Source organism: Miscanthus floridulus, unplaced genomic scaffold (assembly GCF_019320115.1).
Source record: "Miscanthus floridulus cultivar M001 unplaced genomic scaffold, ASM1932011v1 fs_412_1_2, whole genome shotgun sequence".
Lineage (NCBI taxonomy): Eukaryota > Viridiplantae > Streptophyta > Magnoliopsida > Poales > Poaceae > Miscanthus > Miscanthus floridulus.
In genome coordinates this window covers 33,310-58,159 of record NW_027096713.1, presented here as the reverse complement: position 1 = coordinate 58,159, position 24,850 = coordinate 33,310, and the positions used below count along the sequence as shown (strand labels likewise).

The 24,850-nt window shown below is 44.9% G+C and overlaps 2 protein-coding genes across 2 annotated transcripts; both read right to left on the bottom strand.

Annotated features, from left to right (window-relative positions):
* Positions 1–10,109: 10,109 nt before the first annotated feature.
* On the bottom strand, positions 10,110–10,493 carry LOC136531677 (L-type lectin-domain containing receptor kinase SIT2-like). Its single transcript, XM_066524332.1, has one exon. The coding sequence runs from the start codon at positions 10,491–10,493 to the stop codon at positions 10,110–10,112; it is 384 nt and encodes a 127-aa protein (XP_066380429.1).
* A 6,513-nt stretch (positions 10,494–17,006) lies between these two features.
* Positions 17,007–18,866, bottom strand: LOC136531676 (anthocyanidin 5,3-O-glucosyltransferase-like). Its single transcript, XM_066524330.1, has one exon. It carries the CDS (start codon positions 18,668–18,670, stop codon positions 17,174–17,176), a length of 1,497 nt encoding a protein of 498 aa, XP_066380427.1. The 5' UTR covers positions 18,671–18,866; the 3' UTR covers positions 17,007–17,173.
* Positions 18,867–24,850: the final 5,984 nt, after the last annotated feature.

Genomic DNA, 24,850 nt, shown 5'->3' with positions numbered 1-24,850 from the left:
CGTCGTTGTCTACTCACATCAAGTTTGAAATGCGACTCTCTCTTTGCTGAGTCATTTCTCTTGTCTTCTAAGAGGGTTCTTGGTTTCCGGTCACGGTACGCCATGCCATGAAGTCTAGCGGCCACAGATATCGATGTGACCGTTTGGTTGATAAATACGCATAGGCAGCTACTGAAATTTACAGTGCAAATCAAATGTAATCTCATAACAAAGTGTGGCGGCCATTTTTGCGCCACAACTTCAGCGTCGCCACTAGTGCAGCGTCGCGTGCACTGGTGGGCAACCAAACAGCCCGTAAGTCTCATCACATTATTTGACTCGTTTAAAGCAGTTTCTACCCTTGTTGTATACGCCAGACAGAGAACATAACTAGTCTACAGCTGGACCTGAAAAGTCCTATTTATTGAAGGGAAGGTCCACGAGGGAAAAACCGAAATACTCCTATCTCTGACTTATTGTTGTAAATGTAAACTTTGCCCCTCTGGAAATTTCCTCTAGTTCGTAATCAACGCACATAAAGTCTTCTGTCTAGTTTTAATTTCTTTTCATCCTCACCTAATCTTGTTTGAAAGTAGACCTCCCTTTTGCAAGTTTTCTTATATTTTTATAAAATATTATCTAATCTCATGTCATCACTACCGTCGCTTCAAATTTTCCATGAAAACAGTGCTTTCGTTATGTTCTAGTTTCTTCTGCCGATCGAGTCATCATCATATAGCAATTCTTCTGTCGTCTTTGATTGTGGCCCCCTGGTGACTTAATTTCTAGAGTCCGTTTGGATAAATTTAGTTCCAGTTCAAGTAAAACCTGAACTAATTTTTAGTTCATACTTCATCCATCCTAATTTATAGGTTGTTTTGGCTTTCCTACGATATATATTATCGTATAATGTGATGGAGATTCGAACTGGCTATAATTATAATATAATCTTGATGGCAATGAGATCTGTGATCCATTAGTAATATCAAATACAAAACATTAGAGTACCATAATAACATCTATTTAAATATAATAATAAAACATATAGAAAAATTAGGAAACAAAGGTCACTATCTAGTTGAGGCCATTGACCCAAATAGTGAGTATTATACTCTCACTATCGGGACTCGGCAGTGATATTTTCCTATCACAGGCGGATCTAGGAACCGGTAGTAATAGACAAGCCCATCACTACTCACGACCCTCTGCAAGATGCGATAGTGATGCTGGGTTTGGACCCGATAGTGATCCATGGATCTGGAGTATGGTATATATCTATAAAACCTCAACTTAGACGTGGCAATATTAATTTCACCGGGCTTTGCTGCGGTACCTCTAAATGACCGTGAGCTGTCGATCTAGATGATTTTTATCACATATTACCTTCTAAGAGGTAATAGAAGGAGAAGGAAAATATTTTCCAATTAGATCTAATTCCATATCCTATTAGATCTAGCTTGCATGCATGATCTAAATTGTAATCAACGTGACATATCATGCTAAGATGATTTTTAAACATTTTTTGTAACAATTTCTTTTCGAGTCTGTCTACCCAACGACCATGTGTTTTATGTAGTTTCAACACATGAATTTTTTTACACCATAAAATTAAGATCTAACAACCTTCATCCTCCTTCTACCTCCAGACAATCACAAATCACAAGATTACAGATCCACGGATCTACATATTACAAGAAACAATTTTTTTCTATGCAATAACAAGAGGACAAATCGAATCTCGGGTGGCCGAGGACTACAACTCCGACCAGCGCCTCCGTGTGCTGACGATGACATCCTTTGGTCTCAAGTACGAACTGGTGACCTCCCAGTACCGGGCTTACGCATCAATGTCGTCCAGATCACGCATATACAACCGGGCTTACGCACAGACAGTTGAAAAGAGAGGGGGAGATTGAGAAAATCCATGTGTTTTTTATACTAAAACACATGTGTGTTATATAGCATTTCTGTTTCTTTTCACATACGTTTGCATGTACGTCACTTGGTAAAATACACGTATCTGCATGCTTAATCTTTTTGTGCTTATCCCTTTTATATAACGTAGTTTTAATCGAGTTAGCATAATATAAACACTTAAATATGTAACGTGTTAGCGTGCAACATGTTTTAGATCGCCAAAGTTCACAGCTCATTTAGCGTGTTAGATGTTGATGTTCTTTATGTATATAATAATATATTTTTTAGTTGAGTACGTGAATTGAAAATGGATTGTTCGAATTCATATTTAGATCTATGCGTAATTTTTGTAGGACAAAATAATTACGCACAGTTACGGAATAGAAAAAGGAAGGTTGCAGAAAAAAAGAAGAAGATTGCGGCAAGGAGGGGCCACATGCGCTTGTATCTCCCGTGATTTAGGGGATTTGAGAATTTTTCTTTTTTTTCTTTTTTAGGTTAATTAATTAAGTTAAAAATCTAAAAAAAAATCAGTGGCCTAGATTAGTTTGAAGTATTACCTCCTAGCAGCTGATGGGGGTACCGTAGCATTGCCCAATTTCACCCTTGAATATTATAGGAACATAGTTAGGATGGAGATGAAAAATTTACATCACCAGTTCAAAAAAAAAGAAGAAAAATTTACATCACGGTTTACCTGTCCCTCTAAATGGGGAGGCACTGTAACTAAAACAAAGCTAGTTCTCCTACTGTATACAGGCAAGATATACACAAACACTCGCAGTATCATGCATATATCATCTTCCTTGAGACATGGTGGCCGAAACTGTTGTGCCATTGCTTGGAGTTGATGAAGGATATGACATGATGTATGGATCGAACCCATCTTCTTGCATCAAGGCCAAGGCTTCAAAACTTTGGTGGGTGGGAGCTGTTGGATTGATCTCCCACACCATTAGGCCCAACGGCTTTTGGGCCTTGTTCTCACGCCCTGATCGGGGACGCCCAACCCTACATGATTGGTGGGCCCCCGTCGCACAGCGCTATAAAGGAAAGGTGGGGGCCGAGGCTCGCAGTACGAGGTTCACCGCGCCGCCAGTCACCCCACCGACATCCTAACCCTAACCCGATCTTGAGAAGGGGCGCTGCCAGCGACGGGAAGCACCATCGACGCCGGCAACGCCACCCGACGCACACGCCGCCACCAAGGACGCCACTGCACCGACTTCTCTCTCCATCGAACGTCGCTGCCGGCGTGCAGATGGCATCAGGGAACGAGATCCCGACCGGTGCTTCGACCACTATGGCCTTCGATGGTCTGCGACTTCCTACTCCACCTACCCCTCTTCTTCCTTTTATATCTCTGTAGTTCATGCATTAGGTTTTGTGTATATACTGTAAATCTTGAACATGTATTCCTATTCTGTGTACCCGATCTGGTGAACTTGACTCGATTGAGTCCTAAGAAATCTAACAATGGTATCGGAGCTAGGTTAGAGAAGAAACCGGATCGGGAAAAAGAAAATAGAAAGAAGAACCCTAGATCTAAATCCTTTCGGATAAGAGAAAATCAGACCCAAATCCGAAGAGGGGAAAGGGGATAATCTTGGAGAACTCGAATCAAAGAAAAGAAGGGTCGGAACCCTAACCCTAACCCTAGTTTCCCATTCGGATGAACGAAAAGAAAAGAAATCAAAAGAACAGAAAACCGAATCGGCAAAATCGAATCGAAAAGCAAATCCCTAACCCTAATTTTTTCCCCATCCCCACCACGGGTTAATCCTAGAAGAAAGAAAGGACGGGGAAGAAGGTAAAAAGGGGGCAGATTTACTCTTCGCCGGCGCGGGAGAAGAAGAGCCGAACCGGCTCTTCTCCAGCGCGGGAGAAGAAGAGCCGAACCGGCTCTTCGCCGGCGCGGGAGAAGAAGAGCCGATTTGGGGCGCTGCTCGCCGGGCTCGGCCAAGGGGGCGCCACGGCTAGGCCGCTCGACGGCGGCGTGCTCACCCGTTGGGGAGCACGCGCGCCGGCGAGGGGGCCGGCGACGGCGCCATGGGTCGCCCGCTCCTCCGCCTTCGAGACGCTCTCGGTTGCGCTCGCCTCGCTGCTGCGGCTGAGAGAGAGTAGAGAGAGAAGAGGGAGGAGCGAATGGCCTCTAGGGTTCGGGAGGACACGGCCAGGGGCTGTTTTTGTTCGCCCGAAGACGGCGCGCAGCCGTCCGATGAATCCAACGGCCACGGATGCTCGGGCCGTCGCCGGCCCAGGCGGGTGCGAGCGCGCGCGGCACTTTGCCGGCCTAGGCCCAGGTTGCGGCCTGGGTGCGGCCTGTGTGGGCGCGGACAGATGGGCCGCTGCAGCGCGCGCTGCTGGCTGGGCCGTGCGTATGGGCGAGCTGGGCCGCGCTGGGCTGAAATGAAAGAAAAATTTTGTTATTATTTTCCAGGAGCAATTTTAATGCATATTTTTTTGATGAATTTGAATGATTTTGATATAATTTTTCTGTGCAAATTTTATCCAACGATATTTTGCTCAGAAAATAGTGAATTTTTTAGTGCTTCTGGAAAATAATAATATGAAAGATTATTAAGTTTCCGCTGTGCATGATAATTATTGTTCTCTTTGATTAAATTTGAACCAACAGGATAATTTAATTTTAAGAGAAGTGATGAATTTCTGATAATTCTTTTGATGAGATTATGATGTTGTTATTTTCTGACCAACGTTGTTAATAACAATATTATAATTTTGATCCATGAGAACTTATGCATTAATTTTACTTCTGCCCAACGATGATGTAAAATGTTTGCATGGATGAATTATAAGTTTTAATTTGACCAACGTTGAGTTAAAGCATGAAATTTTATGTATAAATGTTTCTTACTTACTCTGGTGTGATTTTAGGAGGCAAATGCATTGTGAACATTGCCAACATCCCGACACTCAATGGGACCAATCACCGTGTGTGGCGGGAGAAGTATGAATTGGAACTTGCGTTGGGAGAGGTCGATTTTGCCATCACCTCACCGTGTCCTACTGAGCCAGAGGACCCAGTGAGAGGTGAAAATGAATCTGACGCTGATTTCGCTGCTCGAAAGCGTGATCATGCTGAAATAAGAATGAAATATGACCTTAAACATAGGCAATGGACTCTCTCCAACCGCAAGTGCCTGTTGGTGGCCAAAGCCACCATAGAAGAACAGATAAGGGGCTCAATCCCTGAATGTGCTACTGCCAAAGAATATCTTTGAGAAAATCAAGAGTCAGTTTACTGGGTCTACCAAGGCCACAGCAAGTTCACTGATTAAGAAGCTTGTGAATGAGAAATTCACTAGTGGTAGCATAAGAGAGCACATTTTGAAGATGAACACTACGGCATCTAAGCTAAAGGAAATGAATTTGAAGGAGGAGGATTTCCTAATTAATTTAATTTTTGCTTCTTTGCCAAAAGAATATGACACCTTCATTGTGAATTATAATATGCAGCCTGAAAGATGGGGCATAGAAAGACTCATCTCAATGTGTGCTCAAGAAGAGGAGAGGATAAAGTCCTCACAAGGTGAATCCGCTAATTTTGTGAAGGATAACAAAAGAAAGAACTTTAATGGCAAGAATTCTAAACCACAAGGGAAACCTAAGTGGGATAAGGCCTCTTCCTCCAATTCACAGGGAAAGAAATCCCAGGATTCTGAGAATTAGCAGTATGGTGGAGCTGAAAAACTTCAGTGCAAGCACTGCTTCAAGAAGGGACACTACAAGAGGGATTGTCCAGACTTCCTGAAATCTCTGCTAAAGAAAGGTGATGAATTTATTATATTTGTAGATGAATCCCTATATTTATGTTATGATAAATCCACTTGGTGGGTTGATCCAGGAGCAACTACTCATGTTGCAAATTCCTTACAGGGGTTAAGTGGGACGAGAACCTTGCAAAGAGGAGAAAGAACGATTAAAGTTGCAAATGGAGTGCAAGCCAATGTTGAAGCCGTTGGAGTTTTTTCTTTAGAATTGAATAATGGTTTTGTACTTAGACTTAAAGAAGTACTTTATGTTCCCTCTTTGCGTAGAAATTTGATAAGCGTTTCGAAACTTGATGATGATGAAATTGATTGTCACTTTGGTGGTGGCAAGTGTAAGATACTGGTTGATAATAAATGTGTTGGTCTTGCCTTTCGACAAGACAAGCTTTATCTATTATCTCTTGCTGAGAATGCGAACAATGTATGCGATGAGAATGTGAATGATTCCCCATCTGTAGATGTAACTAAGAAGCGAAAGAGAATTGATACTGTCTCTTCGAAATTATGGCATTGTCGCTTGGGCCATATTTCGAGGGGGAGAATAGAACGATTGGTTAAGGAATCAATTCTCCCGCACTTAGAATTTTCAGTTTTAGAACAATGTGTTGATTGTATCAAAGGAAAGTATGTCAAGAAAATTAAGAAAGATGCCAAACGAAGCACAGGAATTTTAGAAATAATTCACACAGACATATGTGGTCCTTTTCCTGTGAAAAGTGTGGATGGTTACGACTCGTTTATAACATTCACAGATGACTACTCTCGTTATGGCAATATTTATCCAATTAAAGAAAGATCGGAAGCATTGGATAAATTCAAAATATTTAAAGCTGAAGTTAAAAATCAGCACAATAAGAAAATCAAGATAGTACGATCAGACCGAGGTGGAGAGTACTATGGGCGACATACCCTATATGGCCAAATTCCTAGACCATTTGCAAAGTTCCTACAGGAAAATGGCATAGTTGCTCAGTACTCCACACCGGGGGAGCCTCAGCAGAATGGAGTGGCTGAAAGACGTAACCGTACCTTAATGGATATGGTAAGAAGCATGATGAGTTACTCCACATTACCGATTAGTTTATGGATGGAGGCACTGAAAACCGCCATTCACATACTTAATCGAGTACCAAGTAAATCGGTGCCTAAAACACCATATGAATTATGGACAGGAAGGAAACCCTCACTTAACCATTTGCGTGTGTGGGGCTGTCCGGCTGAGGCAAAAGTGTTTAACCCAAACATAGGAAAGTTAGACTCCAAGACAGTCAGCTGTCATTTTATTGGCTATCCAGAAAGATCGAAAGGATATCGATTTTATTGTCCTGACAGACATACGAAGATTGTAGAAACAAGACACGCTGTGTTCTTGGAGGATAACATGATCAGGGGGAGCATGGTAGCACGAGAAATCAGCCTACAGGAGAAGCGGGTACATGTACCCACTCCGATGATTGAAGAACCATTCTTCACGCTACCTGCTGCTGTTGCACCGACAGTGCAGGACACTGTAGTGCCAACATCTGTTGCAAGTTCTCTCGTGGCGACAATGAATGAACATGAGGAACCTGTCCTTGAGGAACCTATCATTGAGGAACCTATAGAACCAAATGTTGCACATGAGGAAGAACAACAATAGCCCAATGTGGAACAAGTGCCAGAGGCACCTAGAAGGTCTCAAAAAATAAGAAGATAAGCTATTACTGATGACTATGAAGTTTATGAAACAGAAGAATTTCAGATGGGGGATGATCCCACCTCATTTGAAGAAGCCATGAAAAGCGACCACTCATCAAAGTGGCTTAAGGCCATGGAAGATGAATTGAAATCAATGAGTACCAATAAAGTTTAGGACTTAGAAAATATTCCTAAAGGAGCCAAAATAGTAGGCTGTAAATGGGTCTACAAAACGAAATATGACTCCCAAGGGAATATAGAAAGATTTAAAGCGCGACTTGTGGCGAAAGGCTTCACGCAAAGAGAAGGGATTGATTACAATGAGACGTTTTTTCCAGTCTCATGTAAAGATTCCTTCAGAATTATAATGGCACTTGTAGCCCACTATGATTTGGAGTTACATCAAATGGATGTAAAGACGGCTTTCCTAAACGGGGATTTGGAAGAAAATGTTTATATGGCACAACCGAAAGGTTTTGTCATTAAAGGAAAGGAAAATATGGGATGCCGCCTGAAGAAATCAATCTACGGATTGAAGCAAGCTTCAAGACAGTGGTATTTGAAGTTTGATAGAACGATAAAAGGTTTTTGGTTTAAAGAAAATGTTGACGACAATTGCGTTTATGCAAAGTTCAAGAATGGAAAGTACATATTCCTAATTTTGTATGTGGATGATATCTTGCTTGCTAGTAGTGATATCAATCTACTAATGGAAACGAAGAAATTCTTGACCACAAACTTTGATATGAAAGATCTCAGTGAGGCCTCGTTCGTTTTGGGAATAGAGATTCACCGAGACAGAAGAAAGGGTGTTCTAGGATTATCGCAAAAGGCATACATAGAAAAGGTCCTGAAGAAATTTAGTATGCATGCGTGCAGTCCTTCACTTGCTCCTATAGTCAAGGGCGATAGATTTGGGGAACATCAGTGTCCCAAGAACCAATATGAAATTGACCGAATGAAAGCGGTACCGTATGCTTCAGCTGTTGGAAGTTTACAATATGCTCAAGTGTGTACACGCCCTTACTTAGCTTTTGTTACCGGGTTACTTGGCAGATATCAAAAGAATCCAGGAATTGAACATTGGAAATTAGTCAAGAAAGTCCTACGTTATTTGCAGGGTACGAAAGGCCTCATGCTTACGTATAGAAGATCTGATTCCCTGCATATAGAGGGGTATTCAGATTCTGATTATGCGGGAGAAGAAAGAAAATCCACGTCAGGATATGTATTTACTCTCGCAGGAGGGGCTATATCGTGGAAAAGCTCCAAACAAACCGTAACCACATCCTCGACAATGTATGCCGAGTTTGTAGCATGCTATGAGGCAACGGGGCAGGTGAATTGGCTGAAGAAATTCATACCTGGATTGAAAGTGATTGATAATATAAATGAACCATTGAGGTTGTATTGTGATAACAACCCAGCGGTACAGTATGCTCACAACAATAGGTCAAGTGGTGCTGCCAAATACATTGACATAAAATACTATGTTGTGAAAGATAAAGTTCGGGATCATATAATAAATCTTGAGCATATAAGCACAAAGAAAATGCTCGCGGATCCACTCACAAAGGGCTTACCACCCAACGTGTTCAGAGAACACGTAGCCGGCATGGGTTTAAGGGAAAGCCTATGATTCCCGAACATACGAAGGGTCCAAAGAAAGTGTACATTTCAAAACGGAGAAGTGTATTGTGGCTGTTAGTCTAACGGCATTAATTGCTGTGATGATGGGACAGTTCTATGCACTAATCTGTGATGAAATAGGATGGAAGCAAGAAAAATATGAATCGAAAGTTTGAGTAAGAATTAAAGAACGAAGAAAGTGATGAGAGATCAAGGGGGAGAATGTTGGATTGATCTCCCACGCCATTAGGCCCAACGGCTTTTGGGCCTTGTTCTCGCGCCCTGATCGGGGGCGCCCAACCCTACATGGTTGGTGGGCCCCCGTCGCACAGCGTTATAAAGGAAAAGTGGGGGCCGGGGCTCGCAGTACGAGGTTCACCGCGCCGCCAGTCACCCCACCGACATCCTAACCCTAACCCGATCTTGAGAAGGGGCGCTGCCAGCGACGGGAAGCACCACCGACGCCGGCAACGCCACCCGACGCACACGCCGCCGCCAAGGACGCCACTGCACCGACTTCTCTCTCCATCGAACGTCGCTGCCGACGTGCAGATGGCATCAGGGAACGAGATCCCGACCGGTGCTTCGACCACTACGGCCTTCGATGGTCTGCGACTTCCTACTCCACCTACCCCTCTTCTTCCTTTTATATCTCTGTAGTTCATGCATTAGGTTTTGTGTATATACTGTAAATCTTGAACATGTATTCCTATTCTGTGTACCCGATCTGGTGAACTTGACTCGATTGAGTCCTAAGAAATCTAACAGGAGCTAGTTCTGGAGGTGATGCATCGCCATGTAGGTACTGCATGACTTGCCGCATGCTTGGCCTTGCATTGGCAAATGGGTGTGAGCATAACAATCCCAACTTCAATGCCAAGCATGCCTCATCGACATTGTAGTCCCCCTTGAGCCTATTGTCGATTGTATCAGTGAGTGATCCATTCTGCAAATGTTGGAACACCCAATCAAAGAGCATGATCTGGTTATGCTGTGCATTATGTTTGACAGGCCTTCGCCCACATGTGACCTCAAGAATGAACACACCGAAGGCAAACACATCTGTAAGAGGTGTGGCCTTGCCTGTACTTGCTAGTTCAGGAGCTAGATAGCCTATGGTGCCAATGCAACCACATGTGTCGTTTGTGGATCAAAGCCATGGTCATACAATCTTGCAAGACCAAAATCACCTAACCTCCCATTCATCTCATCGTCAAGGAGAACATTGCTTGCCTTGATGTCACGATGAATAACTACTTTCTCCCATTCCTCATGGAGATAAAGCAAACTGCATGCTATACCCTTAATGATGTGAAACCTTTGAGACCAATCCAGTGTGGCCATAACCTGATCCTCATACTTATCAAGGCTTCCGTTGGTCATGTAGTCATATGCTAAAAGGAGCTCACCTTTGCGCCGACAATACCCAAGTAATTTTACAAGATTACGGTGCTGGAGGCGGCCAATGCTAACAACTTCGGCAATGAATTCCTTCATGCGTTGTTTTGAATCTAATCTAGAAGGAATCTGTATAGAGAGAAAATCTCGTCTTATTGAGCATCTTAGGGCCAATTCTTCTATTCAACAGATGTTCAATCATAAATCATGCTGATATTTGTTTAGATCTATTTTTTTCTAGAAAAAAGTATACTTCATGTGCTAGTCTCTAAAAAAATTTTGGCAAAATTTTTGCAATATCGAAATTAAAGACCCTGATTCTAATATTTCCCACTACTACATAAAGTAGTTTTGGGATGTGTCAAAATCATTACTAGGGGTAGGGGTGGTTTCTCCAACAGTTTCTACCCAAGCATCTCTATAAATGAGAAACCTGTAGAAGCGATTGCACACCTGTTCTTTAAAATTAATTTCTAGAGACCGTTGAAACTACTGACCCAAGGAATCATTTTTGTAGAAATTTTAAAATGGCCATAAAAACTGTAAAAAAACCATGAGAAGCCCACTAGCTAAGCACTGAGTACCACTAGCTCAGCTTTTCAGATTATGGAGGAATCTGGAATCCTTTGGATTGTATAAGCTGGGCTAAAGCTATGGCTATTTTGAACTCTTGGTGGCTCCTCCTGCAAGCCAGCTTCTATAATCCTCATGAATGAAACAGGCCCTAAGATGCTTTTTTTTCTATTAACTTCTATGAATCTTGTATTATATATTAGATCTCTAAATTATCTTAAATACAAAAGTTTCTACTAGAAAGTTTTTTTCTCATCAAACACTGCAAGTTTGGTGTCTCTGGCGCGCATCTAAGGTCGTTTCAGATCGAATTTCAAAATTTTGAATTTAGAAACTGGGAACTTCAAACGTATATTACGTCTCCTAAACGATATCGAAAAACAATAGTGAACTACAATGTTCTAGATCTCATCGAGTAATCTCCAGTGAGGCAGTGACAGGACGTTTCCTGTATAATCGTTGATCAACATATGGAAGCCTAAATCTTCTGTCAGGTCTTTTGGTCATGTCGTTGTTTGATTTGTCTCCCCTCGTTTGATGTAAGTCCACAAGTAAATATGACCGGTGACTGGTGAGTTGTGAGCATGCTTTGTACACTCACACATCATTAATTAATCAAGCCCACAGCAGGACCTGGAAAGTTCTATGGGTGCGAAAAGTCTACAACCGAATTTGATATATCGTACTCCCTCCGGTTCTCTAAAACAAGTCGTTTTGAGGTTATCTTAAGTCAAACATTTTAAACTTTGATTACAAATAACTTCTTTTGGGTTGAGTTTGAAAATATGAAAGTGATGTAAGTAGATTCATCTCGAAATGTAGTTTCATAAAAGTATATATTGACTATATTTTATAAATATTTTATAGCAAAAAGTAGCGGTCAAAGTCGTTTCTTAAAGACCGTGTCGATGTTCAAAACGACTTGCTTTAGAGAACCGGAGGGAGTATCTATTGTTGAAAACTTTGGCCCTGTGGAAACTTCTTCTCTACGCACATCGGGTCTTTAGTCTAGTATTTAATTTTCCTCGTCACATATAATCTTCTTTGAAAGGTGCGCACCCTCCCTTTTGCATGCCATCCTATGTCTTAAAGTTACTCCCTAAATTCCTATCATCACTACCGTCGCTTCAAGATGTTCCCTGAATGTTATCTTCAAGATTTTCCATGGATGTAACATCACTAGCGTCACGTCAATTCCTAAATAAATTAACTCTTAGAGTTCTCTTAAGTCAAAAATTTTCACTGAATTTATAGCAAAGAGCATCCGAACTTATAACACTTAATTAGTATCATTAGATACACCCTAAAATATTTGTGCTCTTTTCTATAAATTAGGTCAAACATAAAAAAAAGTTTGACTTAATACAAGTCTAGAGATCGATTTATTCAAGGATGGAAGGAGTACTAACAAACATATCGATGCATTCCGAACATACAATTTGTTGCATAATTATCTGGATGACTTGCAGCTTGTAGTTTATTCAAAACATCATGTGTTAGGGTCGCCTTCCTCTCAAGTAGATTACCTAACTAAGTTAGATAACCATTAGTTAGATTAATCGGTCATCCTGGTACATCACCCATATGATGTACTCAACCAACCTTCATCTGGGATCGATCACGCGGATGAAAAAGATCATCACAACATACAATAAGTTCACATCACATTAAAAGGAGTACATTAGTTTACAACAAGTTTGTTCCACACTTAGTCATTACACCATAACATCACAGAGTTACAAGTGGAAGTCTTTAACTAACACAACATTATTTTTGGTACAACGCATGGTTGTGCCACTCTCCATGCATCTACACAACGAACCATCCTCTACCACTCCTTGTCATCGGAGGACTCAGGTGCGTAGAAGAAACCATAGGCTGCGGCTACGGTGCCTGCAAGACTTAAACAATTACATGGTGCAGTTGTACTCAACAGGACTTACCCAATGTATTAACAAGGATTATGCATTTGGTTCATTGGAAAGGATTGTAATTGGATTCGGATAAAGGCATTTTATAAAAGAATGAAAATGTTACCTTATCAACTAGGAAAGCATATCATGTTTAAGGAAATGCAAGCAATTAGCAATTGGATCTAGATCTTCCACGAGTTCTTCTTGGTCACTAGTTCGTATCACTACTACACGGTGATTAACAAAGGCGGTCAAAAACGCTTTTGTGACGTGGGCAACTTGTCCGCCTGCAATTAAATGCCTAGGTTAATCGTGATTAACACAGGCGGACATGGTGCCCGGGTTTCATGGTTAACACAGGTGGTCCTTGTGCCTGACTATGTTAATCAATTTAAAACAAATAAAAAAACACAGCCCAATGCTGAACCCATATAGGGCCCGCCGTTGAGCCCAATGTCTATATCCGCCGTCGGTGAATAGATCTGGACCCACGCCGCCGCTCGCTAGGGCCGCGGTGCCAGCACCGCCGTGTCCAATGCTTCCCACACCGCCGCTCACTAGGGCCATGCCGTTGCTCACTAGCTCCACGCAGGGCCAGCGCCACCGCTCTCTAGGGCTCCGAGAAGCCTGTGCGTCCATGCCGCCGCCCGCTGGAGCCGAGCCAGGCCTGCTCGTCCGCATCACCACCCGTCGGGGCGCGCAACCACCAGTCGAGAGTCACGTCGTCGGCCATCGCTAGCCAGATTGGTCGTCGGTAGTCGCACGGTAGAGAGATAGGAAGAGAGATCGGATGTGCTCGGCTAAGGGAGAGGAAGAGAGATGATGGAGTGACTGAGTCTGCCGGTTGGGAGGAGAAAACTTATGGTTTCTCCACATATATATACTACAAACCTGTTACCAGGCCTAGATGGGCCAGGTGGGCTCGACCTCCGTTTTCATATGCGGACCTCTTAAAATTCCCACCTTTGTAAATTGATTGTAAATCGATTTTACGAGATAGTCAATATCCTGATCGCCTCCGTAAATAAAATGTCTGCCCCCGTAAATTAATTTTGCGAGATGGTTAATTGTGTCCGCCTCTGTAAATGAAACGTCCGCCTCCGAATATCCTCGGGTATTTTACGAGATGGTTGGATTTTGTGACCGCCTGTATTAATATTTGGGCGTGTCTCAATCTTTTCTAAGTTTGTCCAAGGAAGCCCACGAATGGTTTGACCGATGGCCGAGGTACTAGCTTATTCTAGCTACCCCGCACCACATCTTGCGCCAAATCCACGGGAAAGCTGGTCGCAATGAAGTACTTGGTTTGCCACACCCATATATGAAAAGTGGTTTGTACAAGTATATTCATGTCTTATTACCACGGATACACGGTCCTTAACCAGTCCAACGAGCTACACCATTCAAGACCTCACCTGTTTTGCCATATGGTCTAAGCCTTGGCTAGCCCTCAATCCATTCTCATCATCTTGATCAAATTTCAGATCATATCTCCAATTTATGTTGTTACAAGCATGCCCTAAGGGGAGTAATGGTACATATCTTTTATGAACACGAAAACGATAGTCCAGAGCGTATCACACAGGGTCACACATCGGGCCTACAAGCAAGGACAACAAAGTAAATCAACAAGATTGAATAACTTAGTTGTTAAACTCATTACAATTCACGATGAATTCACCCTTCATTACACATTTACACAGCATTAAACACTATGCATATTCGCCTTGAAAAATGACAACAATGATACAATATCACCAAAATAACGAGCAACATAAAATGTAAATCTACCAGGTAATTTCCAAAAATAAAATCAAATTATTTTTCATCAAGCTCATCCTAGGATTTCAACCAAATTGATTAAAAACCTACAAATTGATTGACAAAATTAAGGAAGGAGAGGGAGATTACCTTGCTTGCTTCAACGAATCCCAACCAAGATTCAAATTCCTAGCGCCGGATTATATAGATCATAGAAGGGGATGAGAGATGGGGATTAAGAAACAGCACATTGCTATTCTGTCCAAGCAGTGAGAAGAGAAGCAAATGTGCTGTGCTCCGGTGGCTGTGTGTGAGGTTAACTCCCCAGACCTCGGCGCCCAGCCCAGCCCCTAGATGGGCTTAAAGATGGCAATGGGGACCCGCGACCCGATACCCAATGGGTATTTACTCTATTAGGGTCTAAATATGGACTAAACACACTACCCACGGGTATGTAAATGGACCAAACCCTTCACCCATTGGGTACGCGGGTATGGGTATGTTCCAGCAGTCCCCGTAACCGTTTACCCATGGGTGAAAAATACCCGGCCATCTGAAAGAGGTCAATACTCCGTGGTTAGACTACAGATTCTGAAAAGTAATGCAGGTAGAGAGAAACAAATATGCTTGCCAGTAACCTTGGTCATATTTGGTGCAAAAACCATAGCAATGTTGTGAGCATTCATCTTGTTGTAGCTTTCATTTTCCACCACATCTGCCATGAGATTGATGGCCCATTCAAGCAATGCTGCTTCAACCGGAGGTAGGGTACTTGCAAGATGGCTACACTCTTCTTCAGTGTTGCAGTGCATCACTTGTTCTGGAGTCAACGAGTCCAATACTCCACTTGGAAGTTCCCGAAACCATGTCTATAATCAGTAACTTCTACATTAATCATGACTAATGTAGAGGAGAAACTAAATGGAAAGGAATCTTAATTTGCATAAGATATTATTATATGCTATTATTTGTCTAATTTTATGTGCTCTGGTTAGTGGTGATTATTGTTGAATTATTGATTTTCATGTGCGTGAATAAATTGTTGGCGGGTACGGGTGACCCGTCGGGTATGATTTACCCGGCCAGGTATGGGTCTGGGGAAAATTCCCCACCCATGACGGGTATGGGTATTCTGACGGTACCAAAATTTTATGGCGGGAATGGGTCTGGGGTGGCCATACCCGATAGGGATTTACCCATTGCCATCCTTAGATGGGCTCCATAACCGTTTGCGCTGAGGTTTGGCATGTCGATGCTGTGGTAGTGCCATGTGGGATCCACGTCCATGCCACCTGTTGTAGCTCAGCCCCAAATGGCATAGGGCCCATATGTGTAACATCAGTGAAAATCTTACAAAAAAAGACTAAAAAGCAAAATTTCAACTCCTTATTATGGGTACAAACGATGGTTGAAGATGTTATAAAGAAGACAAATTTTGCTTAGGGACATCAAAGAAACGTTATTTGCTGATACATACCGCCAACCTAGAAATTGTCCAGTACCATTATGAAAACATGTGTCATTATCGTAAGACATAAACCGATTATTTTATTAATTTCTCACGTCTAGCGAGAGGAAACCAAGAAGAGAAATGACTTTTTTGCCCTTGTCACCTCTACCTTCATCATGTCAGCGTAGCCGTTCTCTGTCCCTCTACCCTCACGGCAGTGAATCCCCTCCCTCGTGCCTCTTCCACAAATGGTGACATGGCCCATCCACCCGGCGATGTTAAGCGTCTTGTCCCCACCGTCAATATCTTAGGTGCTCTTCTGCTACATCGACGGCATTGGGTCCTACTCCCGATGCTGCCGCCTCATCTTCGTCGTCCTCGCCGACGATGGCCACAATGATCGTAGGGCAATGGTTATCCTACCCGCAACGTGGTTGCCCCTTGCCTCCTAGAGATGCACGAGCTGGGGTTCTTGGGGATGATCACGAACACAGGTGGCGAGTCGGAGTCGTTGGGATGGTTCGACGGCAACAACAAGATCGAACACGCTTGCTTTAGTGGCGGCCTGCAGAGTATGTTCGGGTTGCCCTCCTATGCCGCCACTAGTGAAGTTGTTCCGTGGTAGGTCTACCGTCGCACTCATGGGAACGACGGCGGCCAACTCGGTCAGTAGTGCGCCAACGAGCTTGTTCAACGAAACATTTAGTTGGCCGAGGCGGGTCCCCCCAAAGTCCAATGGGCCGGCTTGTGGGGTCGCGCAGGCGAGCTTGTTTGCCCAAGTCAACAAGCTCCAACGTCCCGAGGTCCCCGATTGGGAGCTTGCCGGCTAAGTTGTTGTTAGTGAGCCCCAACAACACGATGACAAATTAATAAAATAATCGGTATAATGTCTTATAGCTGATATACACGTTTTTATAAGGGTACGGACAAAATTTCTGAATTAATGAGTCTGATATCCCTATGCAAAATTTGCCTATAAAAAACGGTGGCCGAAGAAACCATGAAAAGATGACATGGACAGTCACGATAGAGTATATAATATAATTATTAAATCTAACAAAGGCACAGAAGCTGCTATAATTTCATAGCCTGCAAACCTTCCGTCTAAGACTCCTCACATCCGCCAAGAATTGGACAAAGGCTGCGTGTGACGAGCCACCGGCCTCCATTGCTGCCGCTGCTTCTTTCGTGCGTGCCGCCACTCGGACCCTGAGCTGCCTCCCCTCCTCAGACTCCATCACCAGCCGTACCTTCGCCTCTACGACCTCGGCCTTTACAAAACCCGTTTGGTACCCCTCCATCTCCACCCCAACACCCATATCCTGGGTCATGAATACCTTGTTCATCTTCTGCTCCGCGTACAACGGCCAACACAACATTGGCACCCCAGCCATGACGCCCTCCAACATCGAGTTCCACCCACAGTGGGTCACGAACGAACCAGTCGCAGGGTGCTGGAGAACCGCTACCTGCGGTGCCCACGACCTGACCACAAGACCTCGGCCCCTTGTCCTTTCCAAGAATCCCTCTGGTAGGACAGCATCGAGGTCCAGCTTAGGTTGTTGCCCCAGGAACCTCTTGGGGTCATAGATACTGCTTGCCGGCCTGCGCACGACCCAAAGGAATCGGTGCCCGGACTTGTCCAGCCCAGTGGCAATCTCCTTGAGCTGCTCCTGCGAGAACGCGCCCATGCTCCCAAAGCAGAGGAACACAACGCTGCGCTCCGGCTGAGCGTCCAGCCATCTGAGGCACTCATGCTTCTCATCACCTCCTGCACGAGGATCCCGTGCGCTATTGCCGACTAAAGGCCCGACGCAGTAGATCGGAGGCAGCACCTTGCCCGGGACACACTGGGGATCACTGAGCGCCTGCAACGCCCGGATTTCCAGTGACTGAAAAGTGTTCACCAGAACTCCCCCACTGTCCATGCACCGCCGAAGGATGCTCGCCATGGTACTGCTCAGCTCTTGCTCCGGGTGTTCCACCAGCTCAGCGATCAGGTGAGACGCCGGCATGGGCGGAACGCCGAGGAAGTCGAGGGGCGTGTCCCCGAGCTCCTTCAGACCCGTCTGGCGACTGGTCAGAAGCGCGGGGATCTGGGTTAACACGGCCAGAGCTGACGCGCTGGACGGGGCAAACGTGTAGACGGGGACACCCAGCCTCGCGGCGACGTCGATGGCGTCGGCGCAGAACATGTCGATGACCAGCGAGTGCAAGTGCTGCCGCGGGATGGAGCAGAGGAAGCTCTCCAGCTTCTCGTTGTACCGTCGCAGCGTCTTCAGCATGAAGAGTAACGGGTGCTTGCCGGAGCCGGAGCCGGCGACGTCGTCAGGTGGTCGGACGACCGGTGGGAGGACATGGAAAGAGATGGACGGATTGGCCGCGGCGATCCGCTTAAACTGGCTGGCGAACACAGGGACAATCACCATGGTGACGTCGAAACCGTGGTTGATGAACACCTTGGCGAGCTCCGCCATCGGGATGACATGGCCGGTGCCGGCGCTGGGGTACAGAATGACGGACTGCTTCATGTCTCTGTTTTTCAGGTGGAACTGCCGGCGCGGCGTGCGGTTCGCCATGGCAGGCAGCGCGACTTATATCTCCGTGGAGCCTTCCTGGAGAATCAGTAGACTTGTTAATTAGTTTTCTTGGTAGTGAAAGCGAGGGAACATCTATGGTGGGATTCGGGATAAGCCCTGTGTTTAGGGATGAAAACGTTATAGATATTTTTTTTTTTTGACCGTATTCGAAACCGAATCCGTTTAGAGGGGTTGAGATATGTCCGTATCCGAATCCGGATATCCAACATCCGATACCGTATCCGTATCCGAATACTCAAATCGCATATTTATGATGTCGATATCCAATCATATCCTATCCGACATAGTTGACATTATCCGTATTCGAATCCGAATCTGGACAGAAATATGAAAACAAATATAATACCGATAATATCCATCCGTATCTGATCCGTTTTCATCCCTACCTGTGTTACTGGCTTCGAATCTGCTTACTTTCGAGAATAAGATAACACTTGGTCACGACTCACGAGCGTAGGTTTGAACGTTCACCACACAAGTGGAAGCTGGGTGAGCTTTGGGATCAGTCACCATCGTTCCAGAAAATTCCATGCTTCTGTATGAAACTCTAACCCGGTCTAAATCTAAATACCAAATAACAAATTAAATTATATATGCGAAAACGAGTACAATTCAAAATTTCGGTGAAGAGGCGACTCAGGGCGACGTCGCCGCTGCCGTAAAAGCCCCTGGCGCAGCCTTCTCCCTGACCGCCGCCGCCGTCCTCCAGGCGACGGGCCACTGTGGCACTAAAAAGGTGTCCGACCGCAACCTCTTTCTCCCCTTCCTCTCCCTCGTGTCCCTGCTCCATGGCAGATTGGCCAGCTTGGATTCCTGGCTCAGAGCATCTCCAAGAGACTCTCCATATTCTTCCTAATTGCTAGAAATAGAGATTTTTGTGAAAAACTAACCTCCAACAGCTTTTCTAAATAATCATCCAAACACAGCCATCTTCAATTCCGGATTTTTCGCTAGCCAAAAAAAAGTAGACGAGAATGGCTCTCTAGAGTGCGCATGAGATATAGAAAAATTGTTAATGACTGAAAAGATATAGAAAGCGATTTTTATATAAATGGCTCTCTAAATAATGATTCAGAGAGTGAGATTTAGAAAGGCTCCTGGAGATGCTCTCAGGTTGCCGGTGTGCGACGAGCTCCTGGATCCGGCCCCTGCGCGATCTGTGTCGTGGTGGGCCCGTCGGCATGGATTTGCGGCTCGTCGACGGCAGGCTCGTTGGCTTTGCGGGTGGCGGCGGATGCGGCCTATGCGTTGCCATGCGACCACCTCTGGTGGGCGGCTCGGCTATGGCCAGCCCCGCGGCTGGTGCGAGCTGCGGCAGACGTGGCCTCAGCCGTGCAGGGTCACATGCGCCTCTGGCAGCGACGGAGCTGCCCTAGGGGTGTGGTGGGGCGGCCGCCCCAGCTATCGGCAGCGTCGCCTCAGACACCCGGACCCCCTCTTCTTCCCAATCTCCGGCCGCCGAGGTCGCGAGTTGCTGAGCAGAGCGCCATGGCGACGAACGAGGGTTGAGCGACATAAGTCCATGGTTGCTGCTGGGACACTAGGCCTTCTTTGTCAGTTTAGTTTAGCCTAGTAAGGGCCCAGTTTGGTTCCCCAATCCCCCCAATTGAGCCTACCCCACATCTGGGCGTGACTCCCTGTCCGCATCGAGCTCGAGCGCATCCGCTGCAATTCTGCCGCTCGCCACCGCTCCACTAGGCCACCACCCACCGCCTGCCGCTGCGCGCCTGCACCACGGCACTACCCCATCTGCCGGCCACCCCCATGTGCTAGCGGCCGGCGGCCAGCCACTGCCCGAAGCCCATCCGCCCGCTGGCAAGTGCCTAGGTCACCAAGTGCGCCCGTCGAGGAGCAGCCGAGCAGGATTTGGCGTCTGGCAATGGGGTAAAACGTTCTCACCACTTGTAAGTATATTCTCATAATGCCCACTATTGTTTGAGGGCTACCTTCATTTTATTGTTACTCGCTAAGACGCTAATTGATATTCATTCAATCTACAGGTTCACACATTCTTAGTTATTTGTATTTTGCAATGTATGGATCAATTGATGAACTACTAGTTTATTCTTTAAATTTGAGGTAACATCTTGTGTTTCTCATCTACTTTTCTCCATAATTGTGTGATAGCAGCGATTTTGCCATGATTTGTGTGATTGTAGTATGTGAATGCAATGCGTTGTGAATACGGTGCCTTTTTTGGTTCATTTCCACCCCACCTATAATTTTTTCTGTCTCCGTCATTGGCCTCTAGTGTGTGGCTCGGCGATGGCCGGCCTTGCATCTATCGTGGGCTATGGCGGATGCGTCCTGAACCATGTAGGGCCATGCGAGCCCCTCCCTTCCCTAGCGTGTGGCTGATGGCGGCGGCCCGGTGTGCGGATCCCCTTCTTCCTGCTGGATCTATGCTGGTTGGGCACAGGGCAGTGTGGACTATCTTAGGCATCCCCGTGCTAGATCTAGGTGTGCTTCGCTTCCCACCTGCCATTGCGGTGCCATGGCGGGCTCTGGTGCGGCGGCCCTTGCTGGGCATGGAGGTCGGTTCACCTAGCTTGGTTGTGATGTTGACGAAAGCTTTGCCCGGCTTGCTGCCGATGCTGGCAGTGATGGTGCCCTCGGATGTCAAGCTTCTCCTTAGAGACGTTGCCAAAGAACCTCTTCTCGATGCTAGACTACGGATCTACGGCTAAAGGTGGCTTTAGGCTATAGGCCTCTTTGAAGTGATGGTTCCTGGGCAAAAGCTCTGTTGGGCCTTCGGCTAGTGCTGGCGACATTGGCTCCCTCGGCATCATGCTCCTGCCTGGAGGTGTCGCTTTAGGACCACTGCTCTGGCCTCGCGCCTTGGTCTTTGACATTTTGTCGTTGTTCACGGTGATTGTCGATGTCCATTCCTTGCCGCATCGCCAGTCCATGTTGGAGCTACCTGGTGGGCTTGTGCATGTGCTTATTGTTTGTCTAACAGTTCGTCCTATGGTATCGTCGTTTGGATCGTCCTAGTGGATGCTTTGCCGCCGTCGTTGTTTTTGTGGTGGATACTTGGTTGTCACTGGTTTCCTCCCCTGGCGGATACTTTCCTACTAGCGTCGCTTTGTTCCTGGGGATGCTTTGCTATTAGGATCACGCGTCCCTATGGCAAATGCTTTGTCGCTATGGGTTTTGCGGGCTCTCCTTCGGTGGATACCTTGCTACCGGTCTTCCCTGGCGGATACTTTGCTGCAATCGTCGATTTGGTCTTGACGGGATACATTGCCGCCAAGATCGTGTCCTTGTGGCAGATGCTTGGCCACCATAGGTTTTGTGGAGCTCCCCTCCGGTGGATACTTTGCTACCAGTGTTTGTGGTTGCTCTTGTCGTCTCCTTTGGCAGGTGCTTAGCCACCACGTGTTGCCTTCTCTATAGGCAACTGTTGCATCGATCTATTTATTTTTCTTAGGTCCAGTCTATCATTGGGTGTTGTGGCCAAGGGGTCGCCCTGCCTTTTCTTGCTATTTTTGCTTTTCGTTGTGTCTTGTGGTAATCCTTGGATTACCTGGGCTCATCTTGTACCGGAATTTCTACTTCTTAATGAAATACGTGTCCTGAGGACACGGTTGCAAAAAAATTAGTATAATTATACCTAGAATAATTCAAACTAGTTTGTCGTATGACTTTGCTATATTTTCTAGGTACAAATTTTATTTATGGGCAACACATAAAATTCATTGTCAAAATGGAAGTGTATGAACGGGATGTTAGAGTATATTAGGATATATGATCGATTTGGACTGTGTAAGCCTGGCTTGCCTTATCCTTAAGCAGTGTAAGGAAAATGGACCCCATGGGCCATTTAGTTTGGATTTTGGTGTTTGATGATCAACATGACTATTTGGACTAATATTGTTTGCTAGTGTTTTTGGATATAGTTCAAAGGATACAAAGTGAACTTGGACTTAGGCAAAGTTGCGATCCGAATGATCAAAACCTCAAGCAAAACATTAGGAGCAATGTTGAAGACCTACAATATATGCAAGAGTCCAAAACACAAGATGGAAGATGCCCAAACGAAGATACGTGAAGAAACATCCGGTGTGCTCAGGATGGAGCACCGGATTGACCTATTGTCAGCATGAAGTTTTGTTCCGTGTTGGGGCACACGAGCAAGCCGGAAGGGTCTGCTCGATGGAGCTAGAGATCCGCCTAACTTTAACACAAGGATTATCGATCATGCGCACTTCTCCCAAGATGTGCCAGTCAATTTGACCCTACAATTGACAAGGAGAAAAAGCTAATCAGTAATTTAAGGCGGAACATGCCGGTGTTGCCAGACAGTCCTGAATGTGCGGCTCTGAGAGACGATATGGAAGGAGATCGACTAAATAGTCGATTCCAGCATACTCATAAGAATAAATAAGTTAAAGCTCATTGGGTTGTGGAAGAAAAATCGGTTATCATTCAGGATGCATATCGTTATTTAGACAAATATTAGTCAATGGCAATAGGATGTCAACAATAATCAGTTTATGTTAAGCCAATGACTGCAAGTAACCGAATCCCTTTTTATATAAAAGAAGCAGCTCATCATGATTTAACCATTTAATAGAGATAAATCTAATGAACATATTAGATCTCATCTATCGTTATGACCAGTGGGGCATGAGGCAGAATCATATAGGCCGTAGAAACAATGATAAACTCGACGACCCTAACTTATTACTAATATCATTGGGGCATGAGGCAGAATTATGCAGGCCGTAATACAATAATAAGATCATGGGGCTAACACATCTTTCAATCTATCTTTATTTCAATGGTCTCGTGACGTGAACTGCATATGTGAAAGCACTCGATATCGGCTAAAACAATCGATTCAGGCATAGCGCACAGTTAAGGTCATGCCCTATCAGGAACAGATCTACCAAGTAACGATCCCCACTCCATAGTGCTAACAGTGGGGTGTGAGGTAGGATCACATAGGCCATGATAACGAGCCATGGAACGGTTATTGTTAGCCAATAGATCTATTCAAGACCAGACATGCCTTAACCGCACACTATGCATGATCAAGATTGACATAAAACAGCCGATAAAACGTAACTCATCGTTTAAGATGCAAATTAGATCAGTTTAGATTAATAAACGATGGGTTAAATAGGATATAAGGCCGATCTAGATCAATCCCAATCGGGCGAAGTGATATTGTTGTAATTAAATAAATAATAAAAGCAATATCGGTAGCTTAATGAATCTATCCGAAGGACGCCACCCTTAGATAGAGCTGATAACTTGACCTTAATCTAGTTCAAGCAGTGGAGGTTGATCGGATCGATGCAGTTGTACTTGAACTAAATAAGAATCGATAACTAGCTTATACCAGAGTAGCAGTGGAGGTCGACCGGATCGATGCAGCCATACGAACAGAAGTATAAGCCATGATGGTACTTACAGATAAGCCGGAGGTCGGCCGGACCGATGTAGCCTTGCTCGCTGAAGAACTCACCGAGATCTACTCTACTCCTACTCCTAAAGGGTGACCGGAGCCAAAAAAAAGTAAGTAACTTGTATTTGATTGATTGTGTGTCCTCTTACAATAGCCGGGGTCTAATATTTATACTCGGAGCCTAAACATGAATCCTACTCGAGCATGACTCATTACAATCTTCGGCATAGAAGAAAATATTCCTAATTTAAGATGACTTGGACCCTAATCTTTCCCTTTTTACTGAGTCCAATATGTAGTTTCCTGGCGCCAACCGTAGCTCATCATCGCTATCTGCTGACGCCATCCAAAGAGATCCGATTCCAGAGTCGTATTTGAATCAGCTGATATCGATCCTTATGCAATCGATTCCTTGACAATATTGGAAGCCTTCAAATTCCCCCGTTCTTCTCCAAAATTTTGGTGTAAACACATGCCCCCCAATTTTGGGATAAAAGTTATTTTATTCCAAAATTCCTATTTATCTGTTTACCACACCGCAACCATTCTATTACGAGATATACGCATGATTTATGACTTCCCAGCCTGAGTTTTATATAATATCCCACCAGTACCTCTTCCAACTCACTCGGCTCGTTTGCTTTTCCCCTTTTCCTTGAGCAAATCTTAATATCCAACGTCGTCATCGCCAAGGCTTCAAACCCTAGCAAATCCTATGTCTTATCAAGTCGTTATTCAAGCGTTCT

Bases quoted from the DNA above. Each gene is read 5' to 3' on its own strand.
- LOC136531677 (XM_066524332.1), bottom strand. From the start codon at position 10,493: ATGAAGGAATTCATTGCCGAAGTTGTTAGCATTGGCCGCCTCCAGCAC.
- LOC136531676 (XM_066524330.1), bottom strand. From the start codon at position 18,670: ATGGCGAACCGCACGCCGCGCCGGCAGTTCCACCTGAAAAACAGAGAC.